We start from the raw sequence: 12783 nt of genomic DNA, 5'->3' as shown, positions 1-12783 counted from the left end.
CACTCGCTGCGTTAATTGCTAAATAGTGTATGAATAAAATTGTTAAAAATATGTGCACTAGGCTGCGCGTGAAAATAATATTGATAATAAATAAACAATGAAAATAATAAGTTTAATCTTAAAAATAAAAATAAAAATTTTTAACACTTTATATAGCAAGCTTAAAAGAACTTTTTTTTTAATATATAGTAATTACAGTGAACTCCCAATGTCTCGAAACTTACCGAGAAAATAGTTCGAGTTAGTAAATGTTTGAGTTATCGGGACATACTTTTGCTGATGATTAAAAACAATTCAAGTTATTAAAAGTTTTGATATCAAAGGTAAAAACAATACATTATAAACTTAAAAATGCTGTAACGCCACCCTGTCTTAGTTTTGAAGAAACGTCTCTATCGAATATAATTGAGACTGCATTGAACTTTTGTTGAAAACTTTGACCACAAAGACTGAAGGCCTTATAGTCATTCAAAACTTGCAGTGCTTCTCAAATATCAGTAACTTTTGGGCAAACTGGATTGATCGCATTATCATCATTAATATCTTCCTCGTCATTAGCATCATTCGTTGCATTTTTTACTTCTTCTATTAACTGTCCATCTGTTAGTAAAGGCATTGTGCTCATTAGGTTTTCATCTGCAAAAATGATATTTTCAGTTGTTGTACTTGGGGTTAAAAATTATCAAGTTTTTCTATCTGATTTTGAAGCTCTTTTAAATGGGTTGTTGTCTTCATCCAACGGGACAGATTTCTGCTGATCTTTCGCAGCTCCTGATTTTGCAAAAAATTAATAATGGCTGAGATTTTCACTTTTTGTCATGCAATATCAAGCATTTTCATCGCATCTAAATTGAAAAAATAGGAAGATATTTTCTTTTATCGATAACTAAGATCAGTTTTTGTAATGTCAAATATCTGTAATAAACTTTCAAAGAGCGTATTACGCCCTGATCCATTGGTTAAAGTTTAGACGTGGTACTCGTTAGTAAAAAAAAAACGATGAGTTCAATAGGTTACCTATTATACACGCTTCGTTCTTTTTTTCTTTTGTAAACTTTGTATCCATTTCTCGTATCCACTCTTTGGACAGTACGCTACCCATTCAGCTTTTATTTTGATTTCTGTATCTGCAAGGTAAGTGCTTAACTCCTTAGAAGTTGTTAGGTGAAGTTTATTTACCAATTACAAACATAGGAATTTGCTGTGGCCGTCTCACTGTGCTTCCCCCCTATAAAAGCATCAGATCGAAGATTTAGTAAAAAAAAACAAATTTATCTGCATTTTAAATTTCATAAAGTTATACCTAGATAAGTTTGTACGGAGATTTGTTTCCTTTCATGATCATATCAACTGTACAAGAGTTACCCTCTCCACATACCGCCTTGAAAGAGACATTATATCTATTTTTCCAATAATGAAGCCAACATCAAATGCTTGAAATCCTTTGGCATTTTTCTTTTCAGCAAGTTTCCTCGCTTTCGTTTTTGAAATTAATGCTGATACTGCTATGTTTCAACTCTTTGCATTTAAAAGCCATTTTAAAACGAGATTATCTAAATTTGAAAATGTTCCTTCTTTAATTCTCATACGTTTTGACTTGTTCCATTGCGTCTTCATAGATTCGAAAATTTTTTCTTTATTATTGATTTATGATGAATTAAAGATGAATTACAAAGATTTAAATAAAACGGATGAATTACAAAATTTTAATAAAATGTTGTAACTTATTTATTATTTGGAGTTAGCTTTTTTTTTTTTTTTTTTAAAAAATAAAAATGAGTACAACTAAATCAAATTATGTAAATTTAATTTATTTTATTGCAACCGAGTTAAATTGTGAATCAATTTAACTTGGTTGCAATAAAATAATACAAACTTGAATTAAATTTGATTGAATTTAATTTTGAAATATAATAAATAACTTAGACTTTCAAAGTTCAAATAATAAAAATATTTATAGTATTTAGTACGAGATAGCAAAACTTCTTGAGATGTGTAAAAAGGCTATTGTGTAAAAAGTTTTTTACTGACATTGCAGATTCGAAATCTGGTGTGAGTCTCAAAAACCAATTAGCTGTTTTGTTGCAATTCCTTCATACTGGTAGAATTGAAATAACTGTTGAAATGCATAATTATTTTGTTAAATAACTTTACATCATTCACATCATACCTCCGCTGATAGTGTTTGCAACTTACTTAAAGATGCATTTTTATGGCCGGAAAGTTTGTACGAAATTTATAAACTGTCGATGAATTTAAATTTAGTTTAAGACAGTAAAGTTGAAAGTTTTATTACATTTGTGCTCTTACGTTTGAGTAGAGGGGGAAACATTTAAGTTTTTTTTGTTCCTAGGCCTCCACTTTTTTGTATAAAAACCACATTAAAGTTGTTGTTATAAAAACGATACCTTTTTAATGATTGGGTGGCAAGTTGTATTTACCAAGATCCTTACTTAACATTTTAGATCAAAAGACATGATACGTCTTTCATACTTAGTGGTAGCCTGGTAAAAGGGACAAAAAAATTCATACAAAAACTAAATATTTATATAAAAAAATACACTTCTTTTTTTAAAGAAAACTATATTACCTAATATATGAAATGGTGGTTTAGACGTTCCTCTGTCGCTCTTGATGTACACATTCTGTACATATACTTTGTAAACCTTCTTTTGATACCTGCTGTACAGGTTTCGATAAAAATTGAACCTGTTATTAAATTTTTATAACGAACTAATAATCATTTAAAAAAGAATAATAATTATGTGAGAAAGGGATCATGTGAAAAAAATTTTTTTTGTAAGCTTTGCTTATTTAAATAAGAGTGCCAACTTTTCACACTTGTACATGTTATAAAAGCTCATCTAAAAATTTAGACTTAGATTAGCAACAACTATAAATTTTATGACTTATCAGAACATTACTCAAATAATTATGCATTAAATTATTCTTATAAGCCATTAAAAGTTAATTCTGTGACAGACACTAACTAAACCTTAAATGTTTTATTGTGAAACATTAATATTTAAACTTTAATATTTGGGTCAATCTCAAAACCAATTTACAATATTGAACAACTGGCTTAGAGGAGTGTCAAAAACTGAAAACCTGGAATTCAGTTTATTTATGTCACACCAATTAATTAATATTTGAATGCATTTTTATTTTATAGATAGCAAAGCGCATCTTTGGATAGGCAGAAGCATTGACTTTGATTTCTACAGAAAAAAAATTTATTATTTATAATTTTTTTGCTCTTTAATGATGTATATTAAATAAATTAACTTTTATATTAAATGTAAAGAAACTTTAACTCCTAAATGTAAAAAAATTTAAAAATGACTATTTCTACATATATTTTGAAAATAAGCTTTCTTAGCAACATCTTAGCAACCGTTATTTCCACTTTAAAAATATACATTTTAAGATATAAACCCTAGTTTGTTACAGTTTTTTCCAAATAATATCGTATCAGTTCTTTCCATTTCTTTAAATTACTCAGAAGCTAAAAAACATATCCTGAAAAATCAACCATATTTCACTCTGCTTGTTTAGAATCGAGCCGTTAGAGTTTTTTCTCTGTTCTACAATAAAATTTATGCAAATGAAAACTAGTTTAATATCTTTTACAAAAGTTTTCGGTATTTATGGGTTATCCAACCATTTCACAAAGAAAAAACAAAATTAAAAAAAAATAATAAAAAAGGCACAGCTAAAAAGTTTTCGGTATATAACGTTCTTCCAAGAAGTATGGTTCATAAACAAATATAAAATTAGTATTCAAATGTCGCAAAAGAAATCATCATATGATATTAATAAGCTAAGAAATATAATTAGAAAGATTAAGAAAGGATTTATAGACCTTTAAAATAAAAAAGAAGTAACAAGTCCTTATTTTCCTCGTGGATATCAAACTTTAAATAGTTTTTTTTTATAAACATTTTTCTTGTTTTGCTTTTTTCTTAACTATGTGTTTTTCAAACTTTTGCTTCAACTTTAAGGAATATATCTCAAACAGTAACAATGCTATAGCATGAAATTTTTTACTGCGTGTTTAGTTAACATATACCAAAATTATGGTTCAATTAATGTGTTTAAAGAAATCATGACCCAAAAATTCAAACCCGCTCATTTATGACCTTAAAAACTATTGCCGTTTAAAAAAGAAAAGAAGCTGTTTATAAAATATAGGTATAAAATATTTTAATAATTTTGGTACGTGTTTTTAACCTATTAACAAGGAGTGTTAATAAATTAAAATATGTACTAATTGTGGGCCAAGTTTGAAAGAATTTTTTCAAGTTGTTCTTAAATTATTAGGTCTAAAAGTTATACCCAAATTGAATCATTTTTATGCAAATATTGAATTAAAAAAGGTATATCTTTTCTTTTTTTTTTTTTTCTTTCTTTTTTGATTAAAATTTTAGTCTAATAAATTTTTAGAATAACAAAAATATAACTTAATAAAAAATAAAACTTGACTGGTTTAATGAAAGATTTGGGATTTTTCTATATGAACTTAATTACAAATATAGATATAATTTTGATTAAAATCAAAAATGCATTATGCTGATTAAAATTATATTTAAGATAACTGTAATAAGTAGGGGAGATGGGGGCGCATTGATCGCCGGGGCAGTATGATCTTTTGGCTTTTACTCGTTCATTTTTGCCTTACTAGAAGTGAGGTTGCAATTTAATTAACCATTATGCTTCCCTAATTTACTATTCGTAATATTTTTTCATAAGGTTATCAGCGTCAAAAAAAATAAAGAAAATATTGTTTTTCGTCATAAAAAGTGATTTTTTAAAATCGTACTATAATTCAAATATATTTTTATTTAGATGTCTGTATGGGTTAACAACAATTTTATTTTAAATTTGTAAGTGTTAGGTGTATAATATAATATATAATTTTTATTTGGCTGCAATTTATACAGTAGATATTGCTATCAATATGTTACCTATACCTATTGGGGTACATTGATCTTTGACTATGCGGGGCCCATTGATCGGAGGATCAAAGTGCCCCATAGAAGACGAAGTGCCCCATGTTTTTGTTTATAAGCAATACAGTTAAACGAATGGAATTGTATTTATAATTTAAAAAAAAACTATATATAAACAAACAATAGCTTTGAGCATTTCATTTTTTAAATCTACTTATGTTATAAGCTAGTAATAATAATACTATTATTTTATAATATCAAAAGAATAATATTTAACATAATAATTAAAAAATATTTAACATAATATTATTATGTTAAATATTAGCATTTATTAAAAACATGTTTTTATTGATATATTTTTTTACAGATCTTAAAATGGTTAGAAATAGAATTAAAAAAACAAATAAAGTTGCTATACCAAGTGAAAGTAGCTGTTAATAAAGTTTTAGAAGGAACACAACTGAATGTTGTAGCACGTCAGTTTAACATAGATAGAATGACTTTAAAAAGATATTGTCGTAAAAAGAGGCTTAATCCAAATGAAGCTTTCAAGCCTAACTACAACAATAGACAAGTTTTTACAGCAGAAGATGAAAAAAGTTTATCAAGTTATTTACTAATTGCATCATAAATGAACTATGGCCTTTCAACTAGGTCAACGCGATTATTGGCATATGAATTTGCTTTAAAAAACAATAAGATATGCCCATCATCATGGGTCAAAAATAAAATTGCAGGCATTGATTGGTTGCAAGGTTTTATGAAAAGACAACCAGAGTTGTCTCTACGAACACCTGAAGCAACGAGCTTCGCTCGATCAACAGCTTTTAACAAACACACTGTAAGAGAGTTTTTTCAAAATCTTAAAACGGTAAGAAATCGATATAAATATAATCCTAACTGTATATATAATGTTGATGAAACTGGTTTAACAACCGTTCAAAAGCCGGTAAAGGTTTTAGCTGGTAGAGGAAGCAAACAAGTTGGAAGAATCACATCTGCAGAACGAGGAACATTGGTAACTGCATGTTGTGCCTCTAATGCTATTGGAAATTCCATTCCTCCATTATTTATTTTTCCTAGGGTAAAGTTTCATGATTACATGATTAAGGAAGGACCTCCTGGATGTGTGGGATTTGCAAATCCTTCTGGTTGGATGAACTCAGAAATTTTCATAGAATGGATTAAACATTTTGTTAAATATTCAAACTGTTCTCAGGAATCTCCAGTTTTGTTACTTCTCAACAGTCATGAAAGTCATATTTCTGTTAAAGGCTTGGAGCTTGCAATTCAACACGGAATTACAATGATAAGTTTTCCTACCCATTGCAGCCATAAATTGCAGCCATTAGATAGAACTGTTTTTGGACCATTGAAAAGAATTTACAATTCTGCATGTGATAATTGGATGGTTTCAAACCCAAGACCAATGACCATTTATGATATTGTTTCAATAGTTCGAGAACCGTATACAAAAGCTTTCTCACCATCTAATATACAGACAGGATTTAGAGTAGCTGGCATTGAGCCATTCAATTCTGAAATTTTCAATGATGACGAATATTTACCATCATCAGTTACAGATAGAGCTGCTCCAGATACAGTTACTATCACTCCTGTCAACAACATGGAATCTGAAATGATACCAGCACATGTTAATCACATAGAGTCTGAAATAACTATAGTAAATATTGAAACAAGTATTTTAAACAAAGTGTCAACAAGTGTTGCTTCTATAATCTCACCTGAGGTTTTAAAACCTTACCCAAAAGCATCTGCCAGAAAAAAAATGTTAAAAGTAGGCAGTTAAAAACAAGGATCTTGACTGATACTCCTGTCAGAAATGAAATTCGTTTGTCAAAAGAAAAGAAAATTTTGAAGCAAACCAAAAATCAACAAAAAGTCTCCACAAAAGATAAGAAAGAAACTAAGAATTACTTGCTTAGGAATAAAAAACAATGTAAACCAAAAGCTGCTTCACAACTTGACTTTCACAAATGATGAAATATTCTTAATCAAAATATTGTACTTTTAACAAGTTTTGTAAACTTAAAAGTTGTATTCTTATTTCAGTCTTTATATTTCAGTTCTTATAAATTTCAAGTTGTTGTAAAGTTTTAAACGTATATAAAGCGGGTAGCTTATAGCTGCTGTGATATATACATTTTTTAATTAAAAATTAGACTAGTGGGTTTAACTGCTATATTTAAAAAATAATTAAAAAATTTAGATGTATTATATGTTATACAATATTACCCTTTGACTAAATTATTTACAAGATTTAGTTATAGAAGTGTTAAACGTTTAGATAATATTACGCATATAAGATCAATGTGCCCCAAGTCGGAGATCATAGTACCCCATAGTTTGGGGTACATTGATTTTTTGAGAGGGTTGTTTAAAAGTTAAAATTATTCATGTTTATCATTTTTTTAAATCAACATATTTATACATTCCAAAAACCAGATAGTTCTACACGTGTTTCGTAGTTAATAAGTTTTTACATCTCTTTCAGGTTCTGCGCAATTTTCAAAACACTGCTACGGCGATCAATGCGCCCCCATCTCCCCTAATAAATAATTCATGGTGCATAAATTCTTAATACATGTTCTTAAAATAATATCTTCAGCAATATTGCCAATAAGAGCATTACCTAAATAGCCACAGGAAATCAACTTTTAAAAAAACAATACTCTATAAAAAATGTAACAGATAGTGGGAATAGAGAACAAATATAGGAGATAGAGAAAAAAAAAGGCTAATTATTTCATTATTAGTAAATTTTGATTCTATTAAATCCAGTAAACAAAAATATTTACATTAAAAAAAAAAAGATTGCTAGATTTCAATAAATACCCAGACGTACACATTTTCTTCCAGATAAAAACGGTAATGATAATAATGATTTACTTCACCTTCCCAGCTAATAAAAAATATTAATGTATTAAATAAAGGACTTTCTAATCAAAGTTTGCTAAAAAAATATATTATTCGTTTATTTGCAGTTATATCAACTATTGTTTGGGCAAACACATGCTCCTCAACATTAAAGAAAACATACATAAAGCAAGCATGTCGAATAATATACAATGTTGTTTGATACGCCCATGTCAAACCATTATTCAGGGAATTCCGAGCTCCTAATATTTATAACTAAACCTCTACCAAAATTTTGTAATTATTTTTAAATCGCGAAATGACTTGTTCCAAAAATACTTTAAAATCAATTTTTCATAATTGATCACAAGTATCCAACAAAGTACAAAAATTTTACCTTTTTGGGGGTAAGCAAATAGTAAGCAAAAGACAAGGTAGAAAAATAAAGCTAAGCAACCCAATTCTTGTGAAAATTTTGAAAAAGTGTAAGATCTTCATTACAGAATTCTCATTCAAAAATACCATTGGTTTGCAACTCTCTAAATTTTATGTATATGTTTTTTCCAGATATAACCTTTCCAGATATAACAATATAGACTAAGTTTATAACATAAAAAGATCCCCATAAACCCATCTTTACCTGTCAAACGATCACAAGCTACTATCTAGAATCTTGTGAAATAAGCATTTACATATTCAGCCACGTGCATGTGGAGTGCACCTTTATCGAAATCTAATGATGTTTACTTAAACCTAATCTAATGAAAAATCTAATCAAGAAATTAACAATTTTTTTCCTACCATCTGTGTGTGCTTCTTATGCATGTTTTAGATGAACAAACATTAAAAGGTAAAGCTTCATATGCATTTTATTTTGAGAACAATAGAAAACTACTCAACTTTTCAGGCGGGTTTTTTAAATTTTTTATTTACTATTTTAAAAAGTAAATGCTCAGTGATATTTAATTCTATTTACCATCGATAAACAAATAACATTAAAACCGCAATCGTGTGTGAAGTTCTATAACAGCTCAAAATTGTTTTTGTAAACAGCTTTTGTACACGATCCTTTTTTTTAATTGCTAAAAATTGTTTAACTGTAACAGTACCTTCGACAGGTACAGCTTAGCGGTTTTAAACAGTTTGATCAAATTTTAGAAATGCTAACTGGCAGTTTTATAGCCATATGTTTGGTCAGTTTAGTTATCACTGGTTGTCTTGGTTACGTTTTGTATTAGTATTGCTTTTTAGTTTAGCTAGTTATATTATTTTAAATGGAAAATAAAAAGATCGTATTTATGTTTTAATATACTAAAGCACTAAATGCTAATACTTTTCAAAAAGCAACGGGATGTAGCTGATAAAAAATTGATAGTGCCTAACTGTAACAGTCAGTGACGAATCCAGGAATTTTTGGTGGTGGTGGTGGTGGTGGTGGTGTTAATCACATTCTCCTTTAAAAAAAAAAAAAGCTCCTCTATTTCTAAGAAATTTTAGGACTTTCAGAACCTAACAATAAACTAAAAAAGTAAATAGCGAAATTATATAAATAAAATACTCTTTTACGAAAATCAAGTACAACTTTTTCAGCATGCATTTGCAAATACGATAAAAAAAAAAACTTGCACAATATAACTATATAATGTATACTCTTAGAGTAAATTCTTAAAAGCTTATCTCTGGTTTGTCTCATTTATGAGTTAATCGTGTGCGACAACTAAGCTTACCCCCCGCTCCCTCGGAAAAATAACAAAAAACATCTATAATTCCTATTTTGCCTTATCACTGAATCTTAAACCCACAGAAACTCATTTTAAAATCGAGTCTCAAGCTATATGCTTGGTCCAAGGTCGATTGACAAAAGCATTTTTTGGGTACTTTTATAAACCAAAATGAGAGTACTTTTATGAACTAAAATGACAACTTATAGCCGTTTTTCCTTATAAACACCGCTAGAGTTTAGTGTGCTTTTTTATTTTCGATTTGTTGTGACACTAACTTTCACATTTATTAGCGGTATATCTCTTGATGTATCATAAAAAAACACAAGATTATTAATAAATTATGCATGGCTACATCAAAGTTTTAAAAAGTATTAATTAATATTAACTTTGATATTTGATTTAATGGATATATAGTTGACGCATAATAAATTGATGTGATATCTTTTCCAATATAAATGGGCTATTTTTGCATTTTTATTGATAACATTTTTATTAATAACATGTTATTGCATTTTTATTGATAACATGTTAACATAGAAAGACAATTTTTTTTAGTATTTAAAAGTATATATATATATATATATATATATATATATATATATATATATATATATATATATATATATATATATATATATATATATATATATATATATATATATATATATATATATATATATATGTATACATACATACTTATATAAATAACTGTTATTTTTATAAGTTAATAGTTTGCAAAGCTATTTTGTGTGTGTATGTGTTGATTACTAAAAACAATTTTGATGATTTTGATTCAAGTTTTTTTTTTGAAGTCAACATAATAGTTTAAAGTGAAAGCAATAAAGTTAATTTTTTTTTATTTAGATATAGCACATATGCAGAACATTTAATTTTTTTTTTCATTGCATATACTTTTATTTTGACAACCATGAAATTCTGCTATGACATATCAGTACAGTCAAACTGACAGCATACCCTTAAATGATTTTACCCCAACTTCTACGCCATTCAAGGCACCACTATTTAAAGGCCAGCCAGAAAGTGAACCTTTACTTCGAGCACGTAGAGCAGCCATGGCAAAGGTGAGACATAAAGTAAATTAATATTATTTACATATCTAAAATTCAAATATGTTTCAATTTTTGTAGATTTTAATGTGAATTAATAATTTGTTATTATAGAAATAATTTTTTTAAATTTGTTTTTTAAAACCACATAAGCGTGTGACATTGTTCAGTTTCCTACAACATGCTTTCATATTGGTGCATAGAGGTTATCTAGATAACTGCATTAGATATTATTTTAAAGCAAGTTTCATAAATTTTTTTTTTTTTTTTTGCTTTTTACTCCAATCATTTTTGTTTCTCTTTTCTTTAGTCTATCATGTTTTTATACTCTAATTTGGCCAAAGTTTTTTTGAAATGACTGACAATACAGTGGTGTGTAACTAGCAGAAAATTGTTATCATCAATAAATGTCATTTGTCACTTATTTATTTGTGATTTTAAGGATTATTTTTCATAAATCAAATTTTTAGAGTTGTTTTCTTAAATAAATATCTATATTTAAAAAAAAAAAATGCTTCAAGACATAATCAAGGCATAATACATATATAGTTTTGATGCTAAAAGTTTAGTTTTATAAATAAAGTTTTTAATAAATGTATTATTTATTGAAATTTCTGTTTAGAAGCTCTCTACATCATCAGTTCCATATATGGCACTCCCTTCTGCCTCTGCAATATCAGCTAGTCAAGCAAAAACTGATACAGAATACAGTGGACTTTCTGACATCGGTGTAAGATATTAATTCGTTTTTTTATTGTCTGTAAAAAAGACAATAAAAATTCAATGTCTCATATTTTATTCTTTTTTTATAATCAACTTATATAATGGTTGATACTAAATTTCAAAAATAAAATATCAGCAAATTTTGAAGAAATGAAACAAAAAAAATCAACTTCTGAAAAATATAATTTTAATTTTTATTTATAAGTATAAAAGATATTTAAAAATTCAAAAGTGATATTGGTTATATGGAAGAGTAAAATTTAACCCTAATTAATAGTATTCCAGGGTTTTAATGAATTAAAATTATATTGTAAAACAATTTAAAACAAAAAATCAATGTGTGAGGACTTGATAATTATTATCTTTAAAGAATTGTATTTACTATTTTCAAGTTTTTATTAATAGTAGTTCATTAATTAAATTCATTAAATGCTAGAAAAGTTCCTTTTAAATGGAAAAAATCAACCATCATTCCAAAAATAATGTCATCAAAGTTACTACAAGACAACCAATTAATATGCTTCAAATTTGTGAAAAAATCTTAGAATCTGATTTTTCATAAGCAATTATCAAGTTATTTAGTATATATATATTTACTATATATATATATATATATATATATATATATATATATATATATATATATATATATATATATATATATATATATATATATATATATATATATATATGTATTTACTATATATATATATATATATATATATATATATATATATATATATATATATATATATATATATATATATATATATATATATATATATATATATATATATATATATATATATAGTATATTGCTTATGATACATTGGTGTGCATTGGTGTGCATTGGTGGTATAAACTTCAAAGAATCTATTTATCAAACCAAAACAGTAACATAAAAATGATCATGGTCAACTTTTTTTTTGTTGAATTTAATGATTGCACAAAATGGTTCTATTGAACACATCAAATATATATCAAGTAAAATTGCAAAGAAAACTGGATATCTTTTTAGAATAAGCAAATATTTTACTCAATGCAAATATTGTGCCACTATTTTTCTTGATGGAAAGAAAAACTACATAACAAAGAAATGAAATGAGAAAATGAAATGAAATGAAATGAAAGAAATGAAATGAGAAAAGAAATGAGGGTTATACTGAAATGTGACAGGTCAATATAGAGATTTGTTTAGTAAGAAAAAGGAAGTGTTGGTTTAAATCATTTTCATTTTAATAAAGTTTGAATAAAGTTAAAATGATTTTAAGTATTGATCCATAATTTAGGCTAAATAAAAATATTAAGTTTTTAATATGTATGAAGTTTTAAATAACTATAGAGAAACAAACATGATACATGTAATTAGGCAAAAATCAAATTCAGTGGAAGTTCTAACCATATTTTAAATAAAGGACAACTCACCAACAAACAGGTTATTCA

General features: G+C 26.8%; 2 protein-coding genes and 2 long non-coding RNA genes across 5 annotated transcripts in view; 2 read left to right on the top strand and 2 right to left on the bottom strand.

Moving 5' to 3' along the window:
* Window positions 1-361: 361 nt before the first annotated feature.
* Window positions 362-1668, bottom strand: LOC136084292 (uncharacterized). The gene is made up of 3 exons (XR_010640457.1): window positions 1304-1668; window positions 1018-1228; window positions 362-845 (listed from the first exon to the last, which is right to left on the bottom strand). It is a non-coding gene; the product is annotated as an uncharacterized LOC136084292 (long non-coding RNA).
* A 3912-nt stretch (window positions 1669-5580) lies between these two features.
* On the top strand, window positions 5581-6759 carry LOC136083251 (uncharacterized). Its single transcript, XM_065802652.1, has one exon. The coding sequence runs from the start codon at window positions 5581-5583 to the stop codon at window positions 6757-6759; it is 1179 nt and encodes a 392-aa protein (XP_065658724.1).
* A 1009-nt stretch (window positions 6760-7768) lies between these two features.
* Window positions 7769-8731, bottom strand: LOC124817300 (uncharacterized). Its single transcript, XR_010640456.1, has 2 exons — window positions 8628-8731; window positions 7769-7872 (listed from the first exon to the last, which is right to left on the bottom strand). It is a non-coding gene; the product is annotated as an uncharacterized LOC124817300 (long non-coding RNA).
* Window positions 8732-10399: 1668 nt separating this feature from the next.
* The window catches only part of LOC100210037 (H(+)/Cl(-) exchange transporter 7), a 56333-nt gene continuing 53949 nt past the window's right edge, over window positions 10400-12783 (top strand). Inside the window, exons 1-2 of one of the 2 annotated variants that reach the window (XM_065803416.1) lie at window positions 10400-10632; window positions 11240-11347. In XM_065803416.1, coding sequence (XP_065659488.1) covers window positions 10492-10632; window positions 11240-11347 — 249 coding nt within the window. In that variant the 5' untranslated portion in view covers window positions 10400-10491. Of the gene's footprint in view, window positions 10645-11239; window positions 11348-12783 lie in introns of both variants that reach the window. The other variant, XM_065803415.1, reaches the window with a different exon arrangement.

Source organism: Hydra vulgaris, chromosome 08, assembly GCF_038396675.1.
Source record: "Hydra vulgaris chromosome 08, alternate assembly HydraT2T_AEP".
NCBI lineage: Eukaryota > Metazoa > Cnidaria > Hydrozoa > Anthoathecata > Hydridae > Hydra > Hydra vulgaris.
The sequence above is the reverse complement of the archived record's forward strand: the minus strand, read 5'-3'. Positions and strand labels throughout refer to the sequence as shown.

What these genes read in the sequence shown, in the direction of transcription:
- LOC136083251 (XM_065802652.1), top strand. Translation starts at nt 5,581, where the DNA reads ATGAACTATGGCCTTTCAACTAGGTCAACGCGATTATTGGCATATGAA.